At 47.5% G+C, this 27,244-nt stretch overlaps 1 protein-coding gene across 17 annotated transcripts in view; it reads left to right on the top strand.

Moving 5' to 3' along the window:
* Positions 1-21,045, top strand: part of Pdzd2 (PDZ domain containing 2) — a 380,258-nt gene extending 359,213 nt beyond the window's left edge. For 16 of the 17 annotated variants that reach the window (XM_006520163.4, XM_006520165.4, XM_006520167.3 and 13 more), the window contains 6 exons: positions 4,376-8,309; positions 9,050-9,167; positions 12,036-12,137; positions 12,676-12,946; positions 14,994-15,128; positions 18,517-21,045. In XM_006520163.4, coding sequence (XP_006520226.1) covers positions 4,376-8,309; positions 9,050-9,167; positions 12,036-12,137; positions 12,676-12,946; positions 14,994-15,128; positions 18,517-18,680 — 4,724 coding nt within the window. In that variant the 3' untranslated portion in view covers positions 18,681-21,045. Of the gene's footprint in view, positions 1-4,375; positions 8,310-9,049; positions 9,168-12,035; positions 12,138-12,675; positions 12,947-14,993; positions 15,129-18,516 lie in introns of those variants that run through there. The other variant, XM_006520172.4, reaches the window with a different exon arrangement.
* Positions 21,046-27,244: the final 6,199 nt, after the last annotated feature.

The following is a 27,244-nucleotide window of genomic DNA, read 5'->3' as shown; positions in this document are numbered from 1 at the left end:
GTAATGGCGCTCTGGCGCCCTCTAGGGCTTTGGAGGTATAACTCCAGTGTTTGACCCACGTGTTAAATTACCTAACTCCTACAGTTTTTAGTGTCTTTGTCTTTCTGTGATGTTTTCATTCTCTCAGCTAAAAGGGCCAGCAGAGACCTTGACGTGGCATGGCCTTTCCTCCTCCTAGTTTCATCACAGATGGCTTAACTGCTTTCCAGTGTAAAGGAAAGATATTCTTCAAAATCTAACTTTTTTTTTTGAACACATAATTGATAAAAGAAAGAATTCTTTCTTATCCTTACAAAAACAAGTTTGCTTTTTGGGCCCCTGAGATGGCTCAGCAGGTAAAGGTGCTTGCTGCCAAGCCTGAAGACTTGAGTTCAATCCCTGGGACCCACATGGTAGGAGAGAACTGACTCCTACAGGGTGATCTCTGACCTCCATATATGTGCCATGGCACCATGTGCCCACACATATACACGCATAATATATAGATAGTAGGGCTGGAGAGATGGCTCAGCGGTTAAGAGCCCTGATGGCTCTTCCAGAGGTCATGAGTTCAAATCCCAGCAACCACGTGGTGGCTCACAACTGTCTGTAATGAGATCTGATGCCTCCTTCTGGTGTGTCTGAAGACAGCTACAGTATACTTATATATAATAAATAAATAAATCTTTTTAAAAATTATCTTTAAAAAGAAAAAATATATAGATACTAATTTTTTAAAATCCTGCGTCTTAGAAAAATGTCTACAAATGATACCAGGCTGGCAGCACGTGGGCATCATACACAGGTCAGGTCCAAGTCCAGTCTCTGATGAAGGCAGTGACTCCAGGCCAGTCACTCAAGACCCGATGGCCTGCCTCGTGGGCTCGACCTGAGGCCTCTGTGAGGCTTCCGTGTACTAGACATAGTAAAATGGTATGTGTTCTGTGTATGAGCCTAGGCGAGTCTCTTAAGAACAATCACGTATGAATATCTATGCCTAGCAAGTAGGCACTTGGTAGATATGTGTAGGCACACACAGTTTTCCTGAGATGGTTTTCAGAAATGAAGACTGATTCACCCTTGGATGCAGGAGCATGGCCACCTGATTATAGCTACGCTGCCGATGAGGGCTGACCTATAGCCCAGGCAGCTCTGACTTGTTCTCTTGGTCAGCCACTCTTAAAACCAGGAGTGACGGTGAAAGCCTCCAAGGACTCTTTAGAACTATGGTGAGAAAAACCCTAAAGAGGTGTGTGAGGGTAGCCACTGTTTGTCGATATTTGTAACGAACGCAGGGGTATAGAGTATAAAAATTAGATGGGTTTTGTGTGTTTGTGTGTGTGTGTGTGTGTGTATGACCGAACTGAGAAGGAAATTTTAAAGTTGCCAGAGCCCTCTGAGGAAACCAGTTGTTATTCTTTGTGTCCTGTTGGGCCTGTTGTATGTACAGCAGCCTTTTCTTTTCTCAGTATGGTACCTCACATACTTTTTTAGTAGCCTCAGATGCCCACAGACAACAGTATTCAAGCAGCTACTGTGGCAACAGTGCTCCTGCATGACAGGTGTGGCCTGGCAGGTCATGCCAAGCCCTGGTGACTCAGCTGCACCTGTGTCCCATAAGCCTCCCCACACCCTGCCATCACGGGTAGTCGAGGCTAATTGGGCCCTGTCGCCCTGGGGATGTTCCCATTAGTGGACATTTGGCGGGGGTACCAAATGAAGCGTTATTGTGAAAGGCAGTACAAGAGCTGCCTCCAGATAACTTCATCTCCCTCAAGTATAACCCTCTGCAGGGGCTAGGGATGGTGGGGCACTTGCCTAGGATGCACAAAGCCCTGGCTTGAATCCCCAGTGTCACATACATTGGTTTGTAGTGGCTTACACTTAGGATTTGAGCATTTAGGAGGTAGAGAGAAGGGCTGGAGAGATGGCTCAGCGGGTAAGAGCACCGACTGCTCTTCCAAAGGTTCTGAGTTCAAATCCCAGCAACCACATGGTGGCTCACAACCATCCATAATGAGATCTGACACCCTCTTCTGGAGTGTCTGAAGACAGCTACAGTGTACTTAAATAAATAAATCTTAAAAAAAAAAAAGAGGTAGAGAAAAGAGGATTTGGAACTGAAGGTCATCTGGTATTCTGGTATATATATATGTGTGTATATATGTATATATATATATATATATATATATATATAGAGAGAGAGAGAGAGAGAGAGAGAGAGTTAGTTCAAGGTTAGCCTGGGACACTTAAGAACCCACCTCAAATACTAAACAAACAAACAAACCTTTGAAGACACACTTTGTGGTAAGTCACATTGCTAATAAAAATTGCAGAAAGCTTTGCCTATTAGTGAATATTTAATAAGCGGATCTGAAAGTGTTAGATCCCTGAGCCCACAGGGTGAAAGAGCAGAACACACTCCTACAAGTTGTCCTCTGACCTACACACATGCGCAGTCACACTCTCTCTCACACACACACGTGCACACACATGCACACGCAGTAAGTGGCCTTCGAGTCCCTTTCTCTTGGCACACTGCCCCTCTCCCCTGTATCTGGTGTCAGCAGAAGTAAAAACGCTATGCTTGAGAGTTCAATAGTTGAATGAGAACAACATCTGGATCAGCAGGTATTGCTGGCAGCAGCTCGTCTCCCACAGCAGGCCTGGGTAGTTCCACGCCATCTCCATGGGCGTCTTGATGAACCAGCCTTGTTATTGCCACACGCTCCACACGGAGGCCACAGGGTTCAGGTTTAGCCAAGCACAAGCTGTGGAGCAAACCCTGGCTCTCCCGCCTGTGAACTGTGAGCTTGGGCATGTTACCTAACCATTCGGTGACTCCCTTCCTCGTTCTCTCAATGCACAGGGCCCACCCACCTCCCAGTACTGGGAAGAAAATTAACTGTGTGGAAATCTCCTTCCACGGTGCTAAGACTTCATTATTGGCTAATAATTAGTTTGTAATTATTCATAAAGGGACAACAGGAGGGGGATAAAAGATTCAATTAAAGCCAAGCCCAGTGACACAAACCTATAATCCCAACCAGTCCTGAGGCCAAGATAGGATGGTGGCAGGTTCATGGCCTGCCTTACTGAACTTGCTGAAACCCAATATCAAAGTGTCATGTGAGCAGGGCCAGTAAGATGGCTCAATGGTTATCGCAAGGTCGCCCTCTGGTATATAGTGAGTTCAAGGTTAGCCTGGGATACTCAAGACACTCTCTTTTTTTAAAAACATTTTAATAGATTTATTTTATTTATATGAGTACACTGTTGCTGTCTTCAGACACACCAAAAGAGGTCATTAGATCCCATTACAGATAGTTGTGAGCCACCATGTAGTTGCTGGGATTTGAACTCGGGACCTTTGAAAAAGCAGTCAGTGCTCTTAACCACTGAGCCATCTCTCCAGCCCCAAGACTCTGTATTTAAAACCAATTAATAATTATAAAGCTTTGAGGACATATACTTAACATTTGGGGTAACACTGCTCATACGAAGACCTTTTGTGGGTCACTTGTCAAAGTGATATTAGCCCAAGAGAGTGCAGTGCATGCTACTGGGCTTTCTGAGGAGACACCCTAGGACAGAGCGGCTCTCAGCACCTGCCCTGAGTGACATGCCATGCCCCCCCCAACTGCCCCCCTTCCAACGGTCCCTGCTTCTCGGAGCTGTGTGCTCTTTTGTGCCTCTGTGCTTTCAGCCTGGTGTTCTCCTCCCCACTCGGAGCAATCCGTCCCTCATGAGCCCCTCTCAAGCTTCCTCTACCGTTAAGGCTTCCTGGAATAACTGGCTTTCAGATCCCCTGTTTGGACAAGTCACTTCAAAGCCGAGCTGAAGCTCAGTACCAACAAGGGCCCCACCTGGAGCGTCGGCTCCGTCTCCTGTGCAGCGCAAAAAAAAAAAAAAAAAAAAAAAAGCAAGCCTCCCTGTGGTTTGGAGGTTGAACTGTTTCTTGGTACAGTCCGAGTCACTCATAGTCAGATAAATAGATGCTGGAATGAGGTAAGACACGAAGCCTCTGCCCAGTCTAGGCCAAAGCTAAGGAATACAACCAACGGTGTCTGTCTTTCCAGAACTGCTGACGGCAGAGACATTTGGGTAAAGAAACCCAGGCAGAAGATTTCTGGTGTCTCCTATCTGAAAGCAAACAAAGAGGGAAATGGGCAAGTTTAAATGTCCATTCTGCTTGTCCCAGTTACTTTAAGGCCATTAAAGCAGGGTGGTGGTTCCTAGATCTGAGCGCTCTACAATTGGAGAGAGAAAAAAACCAAAGGTCTAGATGCAGGCTGTGGACTTCTGAGAAACAGTATTGAGATGGCTTATGTTTGCAGAACTTCTAGAGGGTTCCCGTTTGCTTACACTTCCCTTTCCTCTCCCCTACCCTATACAGGATGGGATGGGTCCTCAGACCATCCCCCTTCCCCAGGGAAGAGCAGGGAAGTTCGTCCTGACTCCAGCGAGACTCCTGCAGTCACCGAGCAAGTCCTCCAACCTGAGAGCCTCAGCCAGCCTGTGTCTCCCGGGACCTCGGAGCCTGAGTCCCAGGGCGTATCTAAAATGAAGCCAGCCAGCCAGAGAAGCCTGTCTCCCAGGGAGAAGGCCTCAGCTCTTCCCGACTCCAGCAGGACTTGGGCTGGCCCTGGGGACAGCACTCCCAGCACCAGGAGAGCAGCTGTCCCCATGAGCATAGGAGAGACACGAGCTACGGCCATCCCTCATCCCTCCCTCCTGGGTCAGGAAAGGAGCCGAGACCCCTCGGGTCCCAGCAAGGCCCTGGAAACTCCAGGACACTGCGTACCTACAAGCTTGAAAGATAGGGCTCTGCTTGAAGAAACAGCGTCAGCATCTGGAAAGTTGTCACACGCCGGTCCCTCTGTGCCAGTGACTACTGATGGGACCCTGTCGGGGAGCACAGAGAGCCCGGTGACAGACATTGACAAGTTCATTGGGGAAGCCCCGGAGGCGTGGCTTTCTCAGTCTCCTCAGAGAGCAGACTGCAGGACTCACCAGGACATTTTTGAGAGTCAGCCACCAGGGGGAGCTGGGGGTGGCAGTTCCCACCATGGGAAGACCGGAGGCACAGGCTCACCCCCACCCCCTCAGTGGACCTTCCAGCCTTCCGTTCTGGATTCCGTCCATCCTGACAAACAGTTGGCTGGGAACAAAAACTTTCTGAACAACTACTCCAGAAATTTTAGCAGTTTCCACGAAGACGGCGTCTCGGAACCTTCGCCCTCGTCCATGTATGGCGATGCTGAAGACTCGTCTTCAGACCCCGAGTCTCTTGTTGAAGATCCACGAGCAGCGGCCAGGAACAACTGGCCAGCTCCTCCATCTCATGAGTCCTCCCGTAAGGAAGGTAGCAGTGAGTCTGAGGACGAGCAAATAGAAATCTGTGCCCCAGGTGGTTGTCCTGAGACCCCAGTGCCTGCCCAAGCTCCTGCCCAGGCTGCAGGCGGCGCAGTTCCCTCGGTACAGCAGACTGTGAGGGAGCCGGTGGGGGACGCCTGCGAGAAAGCCTGCTTCATGACAGGAGCCTCGAACACTTGCATCCCGGGCTCTTCCCAGCCATTTTCCTTCCTGGATGTAAGCTCTCTGGAGCATGAGACTTGGGCGGGCGTACAGACTTCACGGAGCCACATGCCCGGGTGCGCAGAGGAAACCTTGGCGGTCAGCAGCACCGGCTCAGTCGTGGGAGACAGCCAGCCTTCTCAAACGACCAGACCTTGTGGAAACCCGCCATTTGTGCTCAGGAACCCAGATATGGTAAATGGTTTGGGACAGGACCTGCTGGATGAGGGAACCCCAGACAAAGGAGCAGATGCCTCTCATGTCATGAGCAGTGTGTATGCCCTGGGGGCCGAGGGCCCTAAGAATGGAGAGGCCGTTTTGGCAAACCTACACATTGCCAAGGGCGGCAACCTGGACGGCTTGCTACAGAAACCAAAAACGACCTCCAGGAGGCCTATCATGACCTGGTTTAAAGACATAAATAAAGACAGCCAAGGCGCACATCTGCAGAGCAAATCTGAGAAGGAACAACCCTCAATGCTGGCTATGAGTCCTGGCTCGAAAGGCAACACGGTGAACCCCAGCCACAGAAAGGGAATGGCTGTGCCTAAGAGTCCACCTCCCCGGCAGAAGAGTCAAGAAAATAAGGACCTATCCCCTAAAAGCCCAGTGGAAACACTAAGTAACTGTCAGAAGCCCAAGGGCAGCCCGAAGCTTAAGAGGCTGAACAGCAAAAGCAAAGCCAGTCCGGAGGCACCTGTGGCCAGTCCCGCTAAGGGCGGCAGGACCGACCACAGGAAGTCCTTGCCTTCACCCCAGGCTGCCCATAAAATGCTTTCTAAGGCAGTGTCACACAGGCTCCACATAGCTGACCAAGAGGAGCCTAAGAACACTGCTGGAGACACCTCCAAGCCTCCCCAGTGTGTGCCAGAGAGCAAGCCACCCCTGGCTGCCTCTGGGTCGCTGAGGACCTCCGCATCTGACACAAGCATTAGAACCATTACTTCTCCCCTGACCTCCCCCAAGCCTCTCCCTGAGCAAGGTGCAAACAATAGGTTCCACATGGCTGTCTACCTGGAATCTGACACAAGCTGTCCAGCCACCTCCAGGCCCCCTAGGTATGGACCAGAGGGCAAGGTGCCCCATGCTAACTCTGGGTCAGTGAGTCCCTCCGCATCGAGGACCAATATAGCCTTGGCAGGGGTCAGACAGAGCAAGCAGTTCACACACAGCCGAGTAGACTTGGTGTTAACAGAAGCAGCCCAGCCCCAGGGCATCAGTGAGAAAGGAACCGAAAAAATGGCTAGTGATCCTCTGGAAAGGACAAACCAGCTAAAAATCATTGAGATTTCTTCTGAAAGAATGCCAAAGAATGCATGTGGCGACAAGCCACCTGGTAGTGACAGAAAGGGCGGGTTCTTAACCCAGAGCAACTGTCAGGAGAAGAGTTCGGTCCGACTCAGGCAGTCAGCAGAATCGTCCCCAAAGCAGCCGCACTTCCCTCCCTCCCAGGCCTCCCAGGGGGAACAGGAAATGCGTTGGTCCTACAGCATGGCCAGACTGGCCTCCTCCTCCCCCTCCGCCCCGCAGCTGCCCTCCAAAATGCCAGATTACTCCCAGGGCAAATCAAGCCAAATGCCAGCCTCAGTCGGGGTGCCCAAAAATGGCGTACCCGTAGGCCTGGCCGGAGAAGAGCCCCCCTACTTCACACCAAGGCCAGCCACCAGGACTTATTCCATGCCAGCCCAGTTCTCGAGCCATTTTGGACGAGAAGGTCTTTCCCCACCCAGCCCAAGTCACTCGCCTCAGGACCCCCAGGTCACTGCAATGAGTGGCAGTCTCTCTGAGAAGTCAGCCAAAGGCGTGACTAACGAACAGGGCGTGTACAGTGTGAAACCTCTACTGGAAACACTTAGGAACCCACCACCAGTGGATGTGGGGGATGTCAGTGCGGTCCCCGAGGCAAGCGGCCTCATCCCAGACAAACTCAAAGTCACCAGGAGACACTACTACTGTGAGCAGAGCTGGCCCCATGAATCTACCTCGTTTTTCTCTGTGAAGCAAAGGATCAAGTCTTTCGAGAACCTGGCCAATTCTGACCGGCCTGCGGCCAAGTCTGCCACATCCCCGTTCTTATCCGTGAGCTCCAAGCCTCCCGTTAACAGACGGTCATCTGGCAGCATCACTTCGGGGAGACCCAGTGATGGGACCGCAAGGTCACTGAGACGCAGCTTGAGTTCCTGCAGCGAGAACCAGAGTGAGGCCAGCAGCCTTCTCCCGCAGATGACAAAGTCCCCGTCCAGCGTGACGTTGACTGTCTCCAGGCAGAATCCGCCAGAGACTAATAACAAGGGCCACAGTCCAGACCCAAAGAAATCACTTGTCCCCGTGGGTATTCCCATCTCCACAGGGAGCCCAGCCTCACCCATCAAGAGGAACAAGTCCTCTGTCCGCCATGCCCAGCCCTCCCCAGTGTCCCGATCCAAGCTCCAGGAGCTGAGAGCCTTGAGCATGCCAGACCTGGACAAGCTGTGTAGTGGCGAGGACTACTCTGCCAGCCCAGGGGCTGTGCTCTTTAGAACCCAACTGGAGATAACCCCCAGAAGGTCGCAAGGCTCCCCAGCTACCTCTCCAGCCAGCTCTCCAGCTAGAGGCCACGCGGATGTCAATGGATCAGCCTTCCTTTCGTGTCCTGTGAATGGTGGCAACAGAGTCTACCCCAAAGGAAACAGCTCTCCAACAGTGCCCACTGGATCCAGGGAATGGGGTGAATCTCTGCGGGCCATGCCTTCTGGGAAAAGCTGGTCAGTGAAGTAAGTACCTACCTAAACAAACAGGCTGATTTCCATTGGGAACACTTCCAGGTTTATAAAACAGTTGCAAAGGTAATGAGGGGAGTCCCGAGCTACCTCTCCTCAGCTCCTCCTAACCACTTGCCTTACACAACCCTGGTCCATGAGTGAGAAATGAGGATTTAACCCCGGACAACGAACCATATGCACAAAGCCACAAACTTCAGATCTTGCTGAGTCGATTCCACCAATGTCCTTTCCGATTCTAGGATCCATCCAGATACCACACACTGCATTTCAGTCAGTATCAGTCCTGGAAGCCACATATGCTTGCCAGTGTGTGGCTCTGAGAACAGGAGTAGCATGGGGAAAGGACCGTGCTTCAGGGAGTCTTTGGGGCCCTAAGAACAGCCAGAGTTAAGCAGGGGACTCTCAATGTTTTAAAATGTTCCGCTGGGGCCTCCAATTTCTAAACATGTCAGAAGTTGTCTGTTACGCTCCTGTACTGGTCCCTAAATATCTTAGAGGGATCTCTAGGCTCATTTCCTACACTGTCAGTGAAAGATACTCATGCTGGCCTCGTAGGATTCTCTAGTAAACTGTGGAGCAGAACCGATGCCCAACAGGAGGCAGAAAGGTGGGAAAATACCCACAGCCTGGCAGGAAGACCTTCCAGACGAATCCTTAGGAAATGGAGAGGCTGTTGTTTGTTTGTTTGTTTGTTTAATCTCTGTCCAATGTTTTTTTTATTTTTTACTTAGTTTGGATCAACTCCTTGCCTCAGTGGGGTACCAGCAGAGATTACAGGCCGTTTTATCATTAGTGGGGTCAAAATCCCCCATCCTCCCTCTCATTCAGGAAGCGAAGGCACAATCAGAGGTGAGTGGGGTGCACAGAATGGAGGGATGTGAGTGCAGTGGAGGAGGGGCAGGTGCTGGGCTCAGTCATTGCTCCATGCACTGCCATGCACTGCCATGCGCGGCTGGCCCTTGCTGGCTGCAGTGGGAAATGTTGGAATGGTGTCACTGAAGCAACCGTTCACCAGCCTTTCTATCCAGGGAGCTCAGAGTTTGCAAAGGAAATGCTGAATGCCAGTGAACCACTGTCCCTTTCCGTGTTGACATAAACTAGCAAGCGGTGCCACCTGCTGGTGAAAAGCTCACATTGTTAGACCCACGCTTACGCCCCAGAGTTTAAGAGCGCCTAAACCCCAGCCTGTAAGGTCAAAGATTCAGAATTTAAATGACCCACATGTGACAGTGAACAGTAGTAATAACAAAGACCATGGGTTCCCATCTAGAATGTTCCTCAGGGAACAGTAAGAAATTGAACCTCGACAGATGAATATTTGTTGAGAGCAAGGCAAATAGGAATGTGTGGTGAGATAATAACATTTACATTACGTTTACAAACATTGTTCCCATAACCCCCACATCCTCCTGGGTACCATTTGAGGTTTCTCAGTTAAGCTGCAGCCTTACCATCTCGTGGGCCAGGATGGTGAGGAGATGGGGTTAGGGTGGAGACTGGAAACAGACACCTATCGGTTCCCGCTCCCTTCAGATTCTCAGCCCACTGGGACAGTCAGGACACGCTTCAAAGAATCAACTGCTTTCATTTGGAGTGAAAGGGACTGTTTATCAGCTTGTACCCTCCTTCAGTGGCAGGCATGTGTCACAGGCCACAGGCTCACTCTAAGACATAGTCTCATTCTTTCCAGGAGGCCTCTTCTCTCCAAAGGAAAAAAAAAAAAAAGCCTCAACCAGACACATACATAAGCTATACATTCTCAAAACTGGAGTGCAGACAGAACGCCAGGCGCTGCTATTAGATCGATTCCCTGAACAAGTATACAGTTCCTGCTTGCATTAGAACTCGGGTTTCTTTTCCTGTCTTTTGTTTTCAGTCGATTTGAGAAAGCAGGGAGTGCAAAGCTAGCCCGATCCTGCTATCTGTGTGCTGCATTTCTCTGCTTTCCCCAGAGAGTATGGTGCACTCAAACCAGAATGGCACAAACCAGTGGCCTGTGGCCTTCCGGTGTACCCTGAAAGATGAAAGGGGACAAAATCCAGCCTGCTTTTCTGACTACCACACACCCAAGCTTTGGAAGGAGCTCCCTGTCCATCAGGCATCCCAATGCTGTGCCAAATTTCTTGGGCAAAATCAAGCCTTATCCTCAGCTGCTGGCACACTTGTTTTCCCAAATGCACCCCCCAAATGAATTTAAATAAATGGAAATTTTGATGGCTGTGTGCCTGTTTTAAGATACGCTGTCACTGCTCTAGGGAGTATTCGCCTCTCAACATCTACCTTCCAGGAGATGCACAGAAGACATTCACTAGGCCACACACTCCTGTGCTTGTTTAGAGAGCCTAGTGGTGAGGGTCTCCTTTCTGTCCACCCGTCTAGATGACTGAAGGTGCCCAAGTCTTCATGACTTACCAATAGAACTAAGCGCCCCTCCATTAGGTTTTCTGATCAGCTGACCCAACAGGTGGTTTTCTGCTTCCTTTTCTCTTAACAAATCAGTCCTCAGAGGTTATCATTAGCTTTCTCCAGTAACAGTGTGCTTCTGATCATCTTTTGATGGTTACTTCATGATAAAGCAAGCAGTGTTGAACTTGTTGTTGAATCGTGTCTAAAATGGGGGTGACGACAGATTCTGGACCACTTAACCAGTTGTGTTTAATCTTCTATTTCAAGATATCCTCTGACTGATGCTTCGAAGCAAGGCAGTCTAATGTTATATAACCTAGAAAGCTACGAACGTTCTAGAACACTACTAAGAATGTTCTAGTCTCATATGGTTGACAGTTTCACCCACTTTATTTTATGACTACCAGCTAATCAACTGTACCTGCAAATAACTCAGGAACCCAAATGTGGAAACACTGGTGTATTAAACATGGCTGTAGCATGATGCCTCTATCCTGCCTCTTCACTCTTACCTGTCTATTGTAGAAACCCAGGTTTGCTAGAATGCCTGCCTAGCATACACAAAGCTTTGGGTTCAAACCCCAAGACTGCATGAAACCAGGCATGATAGCACATTCTGTAATCCTAGTCCTTGGAAGATGGAAACAAGAAGATCATACCATAATTTAAAAATCTATTTCTGATTTTTAAAGGTCAGAGGTAAATGATCGCTCTTGGTAACATAGCAAGTTTGAGTCCAGCTTGGGCTACACGGACCCTGTCTCAAAATACTAATACCTAAAACTATAGACTTAGAGAGTATGGCACAAAGAGCTCCTTACACGACAGAGACACACACTGTGGTCAAATCTGGAAAGGCTGTGATTTTCCTCAGATGGCTTGAAAACTTGGGGACCCAGGAAAGCTCCTGCCTCTGTCCTCATTCTAGTTTACCTTTCCCGGGTCCCACAACTGCAAGGCAGATAATCGCCTGTGCATGGGCTGGAGAGATGGCTCAGCAGTTAAGAGCACTGGCTGCTCTTCCAGAGGTCCTGAGTTCAATTCCCAGCAACCATCTATAATGCGATCTGATGCCCTCTTCTGGTGTGTCTGAATACAGCTACAGTGTACTCATAAATAAAATAAATAAATCTTTTTAAAAGTACCTTGTACATAAGCCCACATGGGGCAAATACAGAAATACACAAAGGCTGAGCTGGGCTCCTCCACATTTCTGGGTTGGAGAATTACTAAGAGTCCATGCCAAGCATCTCCATGGGGACTTAGCTTATGAGTTCCTCAAAAGAGTAAATGTCTGTTTCTCTTCACTAGAATAAAGAAGACATTTGCTTTATAGTCTTGAATAAAAAAGAAGGCTCGGGTCTGGGATTCAGTGTGGCAGGAGGAGCAGACGTGGAGCCAGAATCAGTCCTGGTAAGCAACTCTCGGGGCGTCCCAACGTAAGCAGCGGAGTTTGATGGGGACACAACAGAGATGGCTGAGTTTTGCTCCCCGTTAGCCACGTGAACATCGGGGTGTGAGGAGGGCAGTTTATAGTATCTCCACTGTCAAAGATGAGTGTTTTTATAGACAGCTAATGTGGCATGTAGGGCAGATGCATTCGTCGGCATAATTACCTACATTGTGGTCATTTAAGTTTAAGCACTGGGAAGGAGAGTCAAGTGCCCACACTTGCCACTTGCAAACAGTAGCACTTTGAAATCACTTGGCCACATTCACCGGGCAAGCAGTTCATTTGTCTCTCTTGTTGTTACCCTGTGGAGGTAACAAAGGAGCAGCCATGTCCTGCAGAGAGTTGTTAATTCGTCCTGCACACTGAACACTGACAGTGCCAGAGCTTTCTGACTAGGAAGCTTGCCATGAAGAAGTTCCTTGGCCATAGATCTGCAGTTACTTTCTTCTCTAACAGTTACCAGAGTCATGAATGAATTTGTCCTCTTTTCTGTCCTAGGTCCACAGGGTGTTTTCTCAGGGTGTGGCTTCTCAGGAAGGGACTGTGAGCCAAGGGGACTTCCTTCTCTCCGTAAATGGCACCTCCTTAGCTGGCTTATCCCACAGCGAGGTCACAAAGGTTCTGCACCAGGCAGAGCTGCACAAACACGTCCTCATGATTATCAAGAAAGGGAATGACCAGCCCAGGCCCTCCTTCCGGCAGGAGCCTCCCTCAGCCAATGGGAAGGCCCCATTCCCCAGAAGGACCTTGCCGCTGGAGCCAGGAGCTGGTGAGTTTTATCCACTGATAGGGGCGAGGGGCGTGAGCCACTGGTTGATAAGGACTGTACCCTGGATTACTTTGTACTAGCAAGATAAAAAAAGGCTAGTGAATGAGATAGCTTTTGTAATGGGACTCGATGTGAAAGGCTTCTAAACAAGGCGTGTCCTTGAGAAACATCAAGATTTCTGTTTCCTGTTTTAACAGACTATAAGAAAATGAAGGGATAAACGTGGGTTTTGTGTTTGCAAATAGAGACTGCAGACTTTCTGTGCCAAGAGCTTAGAAGGAGCTCGGGATGGACTCCCCTGTGAACACCACACTAAGTACTGTTCTGTCCCAAGGCCAGGCTCCTACAGCTTTCCGATGAGCCCTGCAGGCTCCCTCTGCAGCCCCTTCCACTCACAGGTAGCCCACAGTTCCAGGCAGGAGGGCCTTTGCACAGTCCGGGGTGGCTGAATGCCTCTGCCCAGTGGCCTGAGCTCTCCATAAGGGAGATAGCCTTCTGCAGTTGCACTTTGCCAGGCTGCAGACAGGTGTCTGATGTGAGCCTAATGGCAGTAGAGACTCCCAAAAAAACTGTTTAAAACCCCGATGACAAGAAAGTTCCCCGCTCAACCGCTCAACTGAAGCAGACATAGATATGTCTAGCAATGCTGTCGGGTGATTACAGGAGAGAGCCTAAGTTGTTTGTTTTTTGGTTTTTGGTTTTTTGGTTTTTCAAGACAGGGTTTCTCTGTGTAGCCCTGGCTGTCCTGGAACTCACTTTGTAGACCAGGCTGGCCTCAAACTCAGAAATCCACCTGCCACTGCCTCCCAAGTGCTGGGATTAAAGGCGTGCGCCACCACGCCCGGCTTTTTTTTTTTTTAAAGATTTACTTATTTATTATATGTAAGTACACTGTAGCTGACTTCAGACACTCCAGAAAAGGGCATCAGGTCTCATTACAGGTGGTTGTGAACCACCATGTGGTTATTGGGGATTTGAACTCAGGACCTTCGGAAGGGCAGTCAGTGCTCTTACCCACTGAGCCATCTCACCAGCCCCGAGAGCCCAAGTTGTTAACCACTGTGAATGCTTCCTTTCCCCTTTGTAACAGCAGCAAGACACCTACTAAAAACAATCATACCACTCCCAATAGTAGCAAATGTCTTTCAGATCATTCGGATTGGCTTTAAACTGTAGTAAGGATCTGGTAGTGATATTGGTTCAACTGTAATCCTAAGGATTGTATTAGGTAGGCAGTTTCATTCATTCATGGTTCCTTTCCTGCCTTCCAAGCAGCTAAGTACACCTTTCCATTCAACTCCATAGTACAGGCTTAAGGGAGCTAAAAGGCAAGTGTGCAATTCCTATTCAGTCCCCAGCCTGGCCTTTCTAAACAAGCCATAGAGCCAATATCACCATGGAAACGCTCTCCCCACACAAGAGCCAGATGCCAGTGAAGGATGCCAGTGTGAGGGAGGCAACCATGCCCCAGGGATTCAGGGTTTCCTCTCAGAAGCACAAAAGGCATAGGACAAGGAAGGAAGGAAGCCCCACTGGGTGCCAGGGAGCTTCCCAATCAATTATGACAGTCTCTCATGACCCACGAACTTCAGTGCCTTGGCTTTCAAATAGCAGATGGTGACATTCTGTTGCTATGGTAGCCAGGGTTGGCAGGAAATCGAATTTGATTCACTGAGTGTGACTTCCATCCTCACCAGGATGTGTGCTACCAGAATGCAAGGCTTGACAAGGGCAGTTTGTCTCCTGGCACCTCAGCCTGGGGGAGAGAGAATGCTCCACACTTACAGGAATGTACTGAAAGCAAGCGTTGAGCCCGGTAGGACACAGCCAGGCTCCCTTCTCTCTGGGAGGTCAACCCTGATGTTGGGATCAAAGGTTATAAACACTTGCCAGTAGATAAGGCTTGGACCAGAGTCCAGGGTGGCAGAGGCAGTGCAATGGAGGCACACTGGACAGGTGGCATTTGAGGCACACTTGACAGACAGCCCATCGTGGTTTTTGTTTTTTGTTGTTGTTTTATCATGACAAACATACATCCTTGCCGCAGGGAGAAACGGAGCTGCTCACGACGCTCTGTGTGTGGAAGTGCTGAAAACCTCTGCTGGGCTGGGGTTGAGTCTGGACGGAGGAAAATCATCCATAGCCGGAGATGGGCCGCTGGTAATTAAAAGGGTGTACCAAGGTAAAGTACAGCGCCACGAAAACACATCCCTCCTGTATGAGCACTAGCTGGATTTCCAAAATCTGCAGGCTTTTGTGGCTGCATACTCTTGAGTTGCCAAGGCCCGGGTAAGTTCCAAGAGGAGCAGTATGGTCAGCTATCCCGGCAGGAGTGCTCACTATCACCCCGGAGTCCAGTGATCTCATAGGCTAGATTGCAAGGAAAGGGGGGGAAATGGTGTTGAATGGTTTCTTCATGAACCTGAAGTTTTCGTTTTTATGATCTTGGGAAATTGTTTGGGCTAGATGACTTTTTTGATATGGTATGCATATGTACATGCATGTTCACATGCATACACATGTGAAAGCCCAACGTTGATATCAAGTATCTTCCTTGATTGCTCACCACTTTATTTCCATGGCAGAATTCCTGGGCTTGCCAGTTGGATGCCCTTCATTCACTTTAGAGTGTTGGGATTGATTACAGGTGTTTTGCACACGTGGGTTCTGGAGAGCAAAACTCCAGTCCTCACACATCTATTCATCCACCGAGCTATCCCACCACCACCACCACCACCACCACCACCACCACCACCACCACCACCATCACCACCACCACCACCACCACCACCACCACCACCACCACCACCACCACCACCACCATCACCACCACCACCACCACCACCACCACCACCACCACCACCACCACCACCACCATCACCACCACCACCACCACCACCACCACCACCACCACCACCACCACCACCACCACCGGGAAGCCTTTACAGTGTTCAGATGCTTAAGCAAACGGGGATTAATGTTTGCTCATTCCTGATATCATGGCTGATATCAGCACATAAATACTTAGAAATAGATCTGAAATCCACACGGAGGTCAGGTGTATTTGTTTGCTTAGAATGCAATGGTGTTTTGCCTGTATGAGGATGTTAGATCCCCTGGATAAGCTGACATGTGGGTACGAGGAATTGAGCCCAGGGTTCTTAACTGCTGAGCCATCTCTCCAGCCCCCCAAAACTCATTTGTTGTTAGAGGATGTAATAAGTAAGGTATCAAAACATAAGATTGGTTGTTCTCTTAAGACTAATTGTGTGTGTGTGGTGTGTGTGTGTATGTGTGCATTTTCAGGCAGGGTCTCACCATGTAGCCCCTGCTTGGACTGGAACTCATAGAGATCCAACTGCTATTGCCTCCTTGATCTGGTATGATCATGTTTCTGAACTCGTGATCTCTTTCTGTAATTATATAGCTACTCTGAAACATCTTTCCACTCCAGACACAATGTTAATATGAGCTGTGCTTTAAAAAAAAATAAAATAGGGAAGAGAGGCCAAAACCACCAGCTTATGCACCCCAAGAACCCATAGGACCAAAGATAAGCAGCGGATGCTGGCCTGAGCTGTCGAGCCAGTGTGTTGTAGGGTTTCTCAGTGGCTAGAGCCATCATCCCAAGACCATCTCTGAAAGATACACCTTCCCAAACCAAGACCATCCCTGGTCCCTCCCTGAACCTGTCACATTCCGTTCTAGTTCTGTCCTCAGTCTCTGCCAAATACATGAGAACAATAAATTTCTCACATCTTAGGCAGACAGTTGTAAAACATCTCCAGCTGAGCATAGTGGCCCTCACCTACTGTCCCAGCACTCAGGAGACAGGGGCAGGACTGTGGCAAGTCTGAGACCAGCCTGGGCTTCATACAGGGAGGTCAAGGCCAGGCAGAGAGAGCTACATAGTAAGACCATGTTTCAAAACAAAATCTCTGTGGCAAGGAGAAACAAAGCCCACAGTAGCTTGTGGCTCAGAAATGTTCAATCAGAACTGAAGCTTACAGGCCCACCCAAGGGCAGGCAGGGCCTGATCATTTCCTGACTCTGTGGGCTGCCAAAAGTGGGTATCCAGTGATGGGAAAGACTGGGGCTTCCCTGACAGGGAGCAAGAAGCAAGACAGCTTGCTTGGCAGCTTACAATAGTACCCAGGACAGGCTGTTACAAAATCTTCACCAGGTTTTGTAATCAACTGTAACCACAGGTATATAGATATCACTTTTTTGGATTCTAAAAATGTATGTGCATGTATACAGCGTGCAAGTGCAGTTGCCCAGAGAGCCCAGATGTTGGAACCCCCGAAACTTAAGTTATTGATGGCCATAAGCCACCAGATATGGGAGCTGGGAAGTGAAGTTGGGTCTGAACCCAGGTCCTCTAGAGGGGTAGTAGCACTCTTGACTGCTGAGCCATCTCTCCAGCATCTTGACATTTTTATTATCTTCTGTCTGTACTGTGCTCAGTGGCGGTCAGGACACAAACTTCGGGAATCAAGCCTTTCACCTTTACCCACTGAGCCATCTCGCCAGTAAATACCTAAAATGGCTTTCAGAAATACGCACTGCTGAGCCTTTTGAGATTTCTAAGAAAGTTACTCCCCCTCCCCCTACCTTTTTTAATTTGTCTTTTCTGTGGGTAATGTTTTCTTCCAACATGGGCTGTACATACTAACAAGTTGTCTGTACATACTAGCACTTCTGAAAGCTCGTAGAAGTGCTATAACTTCTACAAAGCTGTAATACAGAAATGTGGGAAGCTCTGTATAGGTAAAGCCGTCACCACAGTCCCCACGACCCGATGAGCCTGACACAGCCCCAGCTGACATTTGGATGACACTGTTTCTATGAGCTTGTTGGATGCTTGTTGGTGTGTTAGTTTCTGGTTTCCTTTAACCAACTCTGCGTATTTGCTCCCAGACTTTACACCACTATCACAGAGGCTGTGAATGAGTGAGTGGGAGGACCCACTTAGTTTTATAACATGCTAGCTGGCTAGCCGAATCAGGCAGAATTTAGAATCCTTATCCTTTGTGTCTCTCATGATGCTTATGAACAGCTACTTTTTCAATCAAACAGTAGACACCTTCAGGAAGAACGGAGGCCAACATCATGAGCCCTCCTGGTGCATCCATGTGAGGAGGTCAGACCTTTCTCTGCCAGCTCAGACATCTGTTCCTTCATAATCAGACATCAGTTTCAGCCCGGTGGGGCTGAGCTGGAGGTAGAACAGAACGATGTGACCAGCCCTTCCCTAGAACGTGCATGTGACCCATGACAGCAGTGGTCTGGTAGCAAAAACACGTAACTTGTGGTTCTTCAGTGTAAATACATTGTCTTCCCTTTGTGTATTGTGGACTTGGGACTTGTTTATATTGGGAGGGACTGCTCTAGGTTAAATAATACAAAATAACTGTATAGAGAATGAATGTCTAAAATGGAAAATAGCCCCCTATCCTAAGACTACATACAGGAACATCATTGAAAAATATTTCTCATTTAAACTTGTAGTTGCCATTTTTAAAGATGGAGGCGTTAACGGTTCGTTCATTCTGTATTTGTTCTGACAGGTGGCGCGGCAGAACAAGCTGGAACAATAGAAGCGGGTGATGAGATCCTTGCTATTAACGGGAAGCCCTTGGTTGGGCTGGTGCACTTCGATGCCTGGAACATTATGAAGTCTGTTCCAGAAGGGCCTGTGCAGTTAGTGATTAGAAAGCACAGAGATTCGTGAATTTTTACAGGGAATCTCCTCCCTTAGATTCAGTTCTTTATCAGAATGACGGGTTCTTGAATTGACAAACAGCTTAGACAGATATCTGTGATTGTACTTTTATATGAAGCCCGAACTCTGGAGACCACCTACCTGGACTGTCAGGGCTGGGAGGGCATCACTTCGTTCAGTGCCTCGGATCAAGAGCTGAGTGCTCTTCATCTGGAACACCTAACTGCACCTTCACATCTCTCTATCACCTCTCCCAGCATCAGTCCTGGTGAGTAGGGACCAGAGGGTAACACAAATGCCCCAGCTAAAATGATAGATGTATGTAGATCTATATAATTTTGTAAGTAAATGATATAGTGCTTTTAGGTACATGCAGTGGAAGGCAGAGCTATGGGGTCTACGTATGTTACCTTGAAAAAGGAAAATGAGACTTAAAGAGAATGATTTTATGACCTAATTGTTAGGCAGAGCTCAGGAATCACCCAACAGTGAAAAAAATGACAATTTTAAAAAGTGCTATTTTTTAATGAACGTAATGTATGATGAGAACTAGGAAGTTCTGATGGTTTTCTGTTTCAGAGTGTAAGTTATAAGGCTGTTACAGAGCGACAGTTCTGATGAATTGCAATAAATAGCTGTGAGCTTCCCTGCTTGGGAGGAGGAAGTCCTAGCCTGAAAAGCACCTTGCATCTAGTTTTCAAACTTGAGTACATGGTCGAATTCAAGACTGGTCAACACCTCAGCAGGCAAAGTTGTCAGCGTTTTTTCCGTTTCCACACACATGGATTTTGAGAGTTAAATCCCTCAAATTGCAAACGTAGGCGTTCTGCGGTCGGAACTGAGGAGGGTCTTAGCATCCTCGGGGAAATGTTCTTGTTAGTTTTTCTCCTTTCCCCCTCCAGACCTAAAGAAGCATAGAGTTTGTAGTCCAGCTCTCCCCCCTGACAGAGCTCTGTGGTGGCTCAGCTTCTTGCTATTTTTGTTTTCTCCTGTTTTGCAAATTCTTTCTCTTGCCAAAACCGGGGTCCCCCAGACCATTCTGACTCAAGCTGCTTGTGAAACTCCTCCAGCTGCCACGAACCTCTCCGGAGCCTTTCCTCCTCACAAGCTGGCTTTTCTCCCTTCGCGCTGACCATCGTTTTCTTAAATCCCAAAGTCTCGCCAGCTTCATTTACCAAACAAGGAAAATGGGAAAACAGGGTGAGTCATTCTCAAGGAAAAGGACTATCCAGTGTTCACCATGCCATCCTCAGGTGGTGCCACCCAGTGCTGGGTCCTGGGGTCTTGGGTGGAAACGCATTTGCGAATCCCGCATGCGCAATGCCACGGTTTCGCTGATCTCGTTAACAGCCGGGTGGGTCTAAGACCGCTAGCTAAGGTGCTTGAGCTGCTGTTGCCTTTGAACATTGTCATCTGAGCCCATCCTGCTGGCAGCCTGCAAAGGAGACCCAGAGAGGGCCTCGCAGGTGGGCGCAAAATAACCGGCTTGTTTTCCAACAGGTCCCACAAAACTACAGTCCAGGAGTTAGCTAGGAAAACCTGGTTAGCATCTACTCTTCCTTACAGTTACAAGTAGGAGTCTCTAAGACGTCAGTGCAAGGTGCATGCTAGGTTGTTGTTTAAGTCTCCGGGTCAGTTTCTTACCTGAATGATTAATTTGAAGTCAGCACGGAAAACCATTTCTTTTTCTTTCCTTTTTCTTTCTTTTTTGCCTCTACTCCTTTACAGTCATGCCTATTAAGTCCTTTGTGAACAGACAGGACCTTTGGGAGCAATGGTCTCTCTCCAATTGTCCCCGAAGCTCCTATCTGAGGAGTACACTATTAAGTCACCAGGCATTTGGAGTGGATCTTTCCAGAAGGTCTTCCCAACTGAGAATGTAAGGGAAGAAGCAAGAGCTAGCCCCGTCTCTGACCCTGAGATAGAAAGCTATTTATTTGTGTTCAGTGTTCGAGGCATGACTAGTGTTGCTAATTAGTCTAATAAATCCCCACACTTCCTGCAGTGAACACTAATGGTATTGTTCTAACCCTTTTTCTTTCTTTGTAAGTGGTCAGTCATTCACAGTAAGCTATGACGTAAGCTGTGTTCTAACATACAAACCGTAGTTGTAAGACAATTCCGTGAAGGCTCATTCCCACCCACCCGCACATACCACATTGCATTGTAGGGTTGACTTTAGTTGGCACCGCACCTGTACATTATACATTATTCTTTATTTATGTAAAAAAATGCCTTATATATTAAAAGAGTAAGTGCAATAATATGAAATGGCCTGTACATTTAAAAAACGTTGCCAAGTTATGTAAATCCACATCTCTGTAAACAATTTTTTAAAATAATTTTCAAAAAATAAACACTGCTTACTACTTGGCTTTGTCTCATTGTTGTGCGATGAGTAATACCGAGACGTTTCTTAACATACTGTTACCATATCACCTATACAGGTAAGAGGCAAGGGCCTCTGCTAGCTGCTCACCTATGCCTACACACACAAGTCTGACTGCATCAAAGCAGCACACCTCTAACATCTGGCTCCATCTGGCTCACAGATTCCAGGAGACGACTTCTCACTACATTTTTAACAACCCTAACAACTGCTGCTTTCCCCCCTTCACGCCTGATCCATTCACACTTCCTCTCACAACAGACAAAAAGAGACAGACACAAACATACTGGCCAGATCCAGGCCTTTGTCCTTCCAAATGGCCAGAGTCTTTGGAACCTATGCCTGTTATTACAGACACATCCCACACCACAATGAAAAATGCTACCATAATTTCCCAATTTCTAACTTCCATCGGACCCCCTTTGTCACTAAGCAATTGTTTGCCAGTCTTTCCTCTCCTTGTTTACGAAACCCTATCTTGTTCCCCATACTTGCTCTGGGCTTATATTATTGAGGCTCTGCATCTTAAACAGACCCTACAAAGGACGCAAAAATATACATTCTTGGGGCTGGAGAGCACCAAGTGGCACAGAGCATTGGGCTGCTCTTCCAGAGGACCTGGGTTCAAATCCCAACACCCACATGGAAATCCAAAACTGTCCATTCCAGAGGATCAACACCCTCACACAGATATGTATGTAGGTGAAACACCAATTCACTTGAAATAATTTTTTTAAAAGAGTATACATTCTCAAAGTAAGGTTCAGATTGCCTTATTAGAATGCTTGCTGGTGTAAATCCCTCTGAAGCCCACTGAAATAAACAAGAGAAACTAGGTATGATACAGCATGGAAAAAAACCATCAGCCTATCTTATGAACTTGGAAAATTGTATCAACATGTATAGTAAGATCTATGACTGAACTAAAGCAAACGATGCAGGACACCTTTCTCTCTAAATAAGAAAAGGCACATGTAGCAGCAAGTTAATTTAGGTTCTGAGAAAAATAGCATCAAAACCCTTCCCTTGGAGAAAGTTCTAGACTTGAAACATAATGTGCTCAATTGGAATCCCCATCATGCCTCGGGACAGTGGGAGAGGGGAAGCTGCGGGGTGGAGTGGGGGTGGGGGGTGGATAACCCTCCTTTCTCACACATCAAGTGGTCAGTATAAGCATGAAGTTCCCATGAAGCCACCAGGTAAGATCCAGCCTATCAGCCCAAAAAGGCTACAGTCACTATCAATCCGTAACGCTCCTGGTCCTTCCTCCCCAATCCATGTGACATGCCATGAGTCAGCTAGTATGCAGACACCACTCTACTGCGGACAAGTCCTGGGCCCATGGTAGGCTCAGAACTCGAATTTTATTAAAGTAAATTTAGCGATATGAATGCATGAGTAGGGATGGAAAAACAAAATTGACATAAACACATCTGATAAAGCAAATTTACAAGTCACTTGGCTCCATCATCTTAGTTCTGTGGCAGCACATTCGATGGCCAAGGATGATGGCTCTGGTACCTAGGACGCAAAGATGAGAGAGAAAAGGGCCAGGCCCCAAAATTCCATTGTGGGCATGCCACCCTCCTAAAGATCCACACTGGCAGCCAAGCCTTCAGAATATATAAGCCTCTGGGGGGGGGGGTCATCTGAGATTTTAAACCAACTGGGTGTGGTGACAGGCAGTGGAGCAAAGGGATCAGGAGTCATTCTGGAGAACACGCAGAGTGTGGGGTAGCCTGTCTCAAAAAGACAAAGACAGCCTTTAATCCCAGCACTCAGAGGCAGAGGCAGTTCCAGAAGAGCCAGTGCTGTTCTACAGAGAAACCCTATCTCGAGAAACAATCAATAAATTAGACAAGAAGAAACCCACAATGAATAAGATAGTTCAGGTAAAGGCAGACCCAGAGGCAAATGCCCTCAATCTTTATTCTTCAGAAGAACAAGAATTCATTGATAAGAGAGAAGTTAAAGTCCATTAAATCCTGTACAAAGTCATAAAAAGCACAAAGGTGCAAATACAAACCCTGCAGACAACAGAAGCCCATGTGAGAGAGATGCCCAGGAAAGAAACTGTGACTCAACCTCAAAATGAGCTCAAATGCATTGAGAAAAATGGCATACACCAAGACTGACCACATAAAACTAGAAATATCTACAAGTCCAATGTTTCCTCAGGAGGAAGCCAGGCACAGTGACACAAATCTGTAATTGTAGCACTTGGGAGACAGAGGCAGGAGGCTCATCACTGCAAGTATAAGGCTAGCCCAGGCCGCATGGTAACATTCTGTGTGGAAACCAAAGTGCTTGTGCTTATGTGGGTTCAGAATCTGTTTAAGAAGCAGGTATGACGCATATTTGTCATCACAGCTCTGAAAACATGGAAACTCGGTAGAGAGGGGCTCACTGACTAGCCCGCACCTACCTAGGTAGTGAGCCTCAGATGAAATGAGACACCAAAAGTTCCTGAGAATGACAAACACATCAAAAAAAAAAAAAAATAACAAGCCCATACACAACTCACGGGAGGAAGTCAAAAGAGTCATTTAGAAATACCCATTCCGACGGGCGGTGGTGGCACACGCCTTTAATCCCAGCACTGGGGAGGCAGAGGCAGGCAGATTTCTGAGTTCGAGGCCAGCCTGGTCTACAGAGTGAGTTCCAGGACAGCCAGGGCTACACAGAGAAACCCTGTCTCGAAAAAACAAACAAACAAAAAACAAACAAAGAAACACCATTCCTAATGAAATAAACCAATACCTTGGGCTGCTGAGAGAACAAATGGGGAAATGTCTAGCAACCAACAGAAAATCAACAGTGAAGAATCTGAGGGAGGCCCAGGCATAGCTACAGCAGTCACACCGGCAAGCTCTGGGCTTCAACATACAAGGTAAGGAATGAGTGAGGGAGACATCCTACATCAACATGTCCTTCACACACCTGCACACAGGTAAATCCACACACCGACACATGTAAAGAAGACAAGATGGTAGGACTGGGGAGTACTAAAAACCAAGTTGCCTGACATTAAGGAGAAAAAAAATGGAGACACCAATTAAAAGGATTTACCACTTTCAGCCAGAACCAGAACAGTCTGTATTAACACTGGGAGAGCTATCCAGGAGGCATCCAGAGAGGATTATTCTCAAGGGAGAGACTATCACAGTCACCAGGGTTTCACAAGAATGTTTTATAGCAAAAGAGGCATTCAAAAGCTACTCAAAAAACAAGACACCAAAGTGTGACTGAAGAATTCTAACCAAACCGACTTCCAAGGAAAAGGCCATAGACTATGCTGAGCACAGCATACAAATGCTTGAGGATTACAGTCTCACAAACTCCACAGAGGAAGCTCTGGCACAGTGGTTCGCAAACCTGTGGGTTAACGCAAACCACCCTTTCATAGGGATCACACAGCAGATATTTACATTACAATTCATAACAGTAGCAAAATTAGTTATGATTAGCAAGGGGAAGTTCTGACTGGAGGTCACAACTGTATTCTGAGGAACCATATGTCAGAGGGTCGCAGCATTAAGCAGGCTGAGGAAGCACTCCTCTAAGGAGACTTGAGCAAGCGGGAACAGGGACAGTTCCTGATGAGCAGGAAGTGTAATGCACCCGAGGAGGGAGTACCAAAGATTCAGAGAGAGGAGTGAGTGGTTAGGGCACAAGACAATGCAGACGCAGCAATTACCAAACGTGAGGCTGGATATGCTGTGGCACAGCTCAGCCACACAGGGCTTCACCAGCAGCACATACAAGGTCTCGGGTTCACTTCCACGACTGCCAATAAACAGACTCTGCTTAAGGATGTCGTGAGTGTAAAGAGAGAAAGCAAAGGAATGTATAGTATTTTCATTTGCTCACCACTAACCTTGACAACTGGATTGTTGCTATGGACAAGACAAAGAGAAACCTCACAGCTCTTCATGTGAAGCTGAAGGATCAACAGAAAGAAGTCATGAAATACTTTTTTTGTTGGCCAATACAGTAGAATACATAAAATGTTAGAAGAGTACAGTTCAGTAGCATTGAGTGTATCTAAGTGTCTAGCCACCACCATCTCCAGAACTTCGTCTTTATACACAAAAACACATTCAAGATGGTTTTTTCTCTAAAAGCAATGCTCTCAGTAGACGCAGTACATGCAGTGAGTACAAAGTGTAGCCTTAGAGCACTCGTTCATGGGGAAAGAATCTCTGGCTCGCTGGAGAAGATGATTCCATGTATGGGGTAGGAATGCACAAAGTAAACCGAGGATCTCTTGCCACACCAAGGTCATCAAAAGATGACTGGAACTGTGTAATAAAATCTGAAGATCCAGGCTGGATAGATGATGGCTCTGGGGGTGGCAACATTGGCCTCTAAAGCCAGCTTACCTGATTTTGATCCTCAGAACCCAAGGTGGAAGAAGCAACTCTTGAAAGGTGCGCTCTCTCTCTCTCTCTCTCTCTCACACACACACAAACAGAATTGTATTCATCCAGACAGAAAATGTTTTCTTTTTAATTTCTTTTTATGTGCATTAGTGTTTTGCCTGCAGATATGTCTATGTAAGGATGTCAGATCCCCCGGAACTGGAGTTACACACAGCAGTGAGCTGCTATGTAGGTGATAGAAATTGAACCTGGGTCCTCTGGAAAAGCATCTAGTGATCTTACCTGCCAAACCATCTATCCAGTCCCTCAGAAAAAAAAAAAAAATATATATATATATATTTTGGTTTTTGGTTTTTCAAGACAGGGTTTGTCTGTATAGCCCTGGTTGTCCTGGAACTCACTTTGTAGACCAGGCTGGCCTGGAACTCAGAAATCCTCCTGCCTCTCGTGCGCCACCACGCCCAGCCCAGAAAATGTTTTTTAAAAAGCTCTTTGAAGAGAATTGTCCAAAGACAGGAAATTTGAATATTAATGTGGATAACCGAACATATAAAATGTCTATTGCACTATGTGATGTATACATACAGCTATTAAACAACTATAAATATGTATTTTTATATAAACTATAGGTACACAGCTATAAACAACTGGCTTTTATGTACCTGTGTGTGCAGTTGGTCATGGAATCCAGAAGAGGGCACTGGATCCCCCAAAGCTGCAGTTAGTTGTAAACAAGCACCCAATATGTATTCTATGAGCCAAACTCTGGTCTTCTGCAAGCACCCTCAACAGCTGAGCCATCTCTCCAGCTTCTGATGTCATAAATTCTTTAGACAGTATCAGGAAGCCAACTCTTCCTTGGAAACAGGCAAGTAAGCTCTAAGAGTGTCCCCTCCCTTTCCTCTGTGAGTGTGCAGGAGATAATCTCCCTGTACTAATCCTGGATTCCAGGGAATAAAGATGGCATGGTAAGGCTCAGAATACGATCCACCCCACAATCCCAATAAACTCCAGGATTATCTGGGGATGGAGGCTCACAGCGTTCAGGAGACCGAGGCAGGACACCCAAGCTACACTGAGTTTCAAGGCAGCCCTGTCTCCAAAGAGAGGGAACCAAGAACAGGGACAAGCCTTTATACGGGAGGAGGAAAGTGCGAGGAAGACAACCAGAAACCAGAATGAGAAGTCATATCCAGGTGGATAATGTCACAAAGGTAGTATGTATGTGTCTCCTTATGGAAGTAACATCACCACTAGAAACAGTCTCCCTGACCCAAGGAAACCACACCCTGGACACCCTCCAGAGTCAGGTCCCAGTTCCTGAGAGATTAAAAAAAAAAGAAAGAAAGCACAAGTTACAGCACGCAAGATGCCATCAGCAAAATCTGAACTCAGAGACTCCACAGAACAAACGTCCCAGCGTCATCAACAAGTGTTTCTCAAGAAAAAAAAATGGGAAACACTCAGAGAGAACCTACAGATTTAAAAGAAATGAAAAACCTGAGTAAAAAAATAGGGAAATCAAAGACACACCTGGGTTAGGAAGGCTGGAATCGGGGGAAACCCTGAACAGCATCTTCCAAGGCTGTCTCGTGACCCTAAGTCTCTCCACTGAGTGTAAATGCACACCCAAGTTAGGCTGAGAGTGTGTGCACAAACGAAACCGTGCTATCACCCACAGCTCCCTGAAGGACTTGCAAGGTTAAGACACTCTGCCAGTCAATCTTACAAGATGAAAGGAAGTCAGAGTGCTCTAACTGGCAACAGCTCTAACCTACAAAATGGAGAGGCTACACATTTGG

Source organism: Mus musculus, chromosome 15, assembly GCF_000001635.26.
Source record: "Mus musculus strain C57BL/6J chromosome 15, GRCm38.p6 C57BL/6J".
In the NCBI taxonomy this organism is placed as follows: Eukaryota; Metazoa; Chordata; class Mammalia; order Rodentia; family Muridae; genus Mus; species Mus musculus.
Note: the sequence above shows the minus strand (reverse complement) of the source record. Positions and strands in the feature narration are given on the sequence as shown.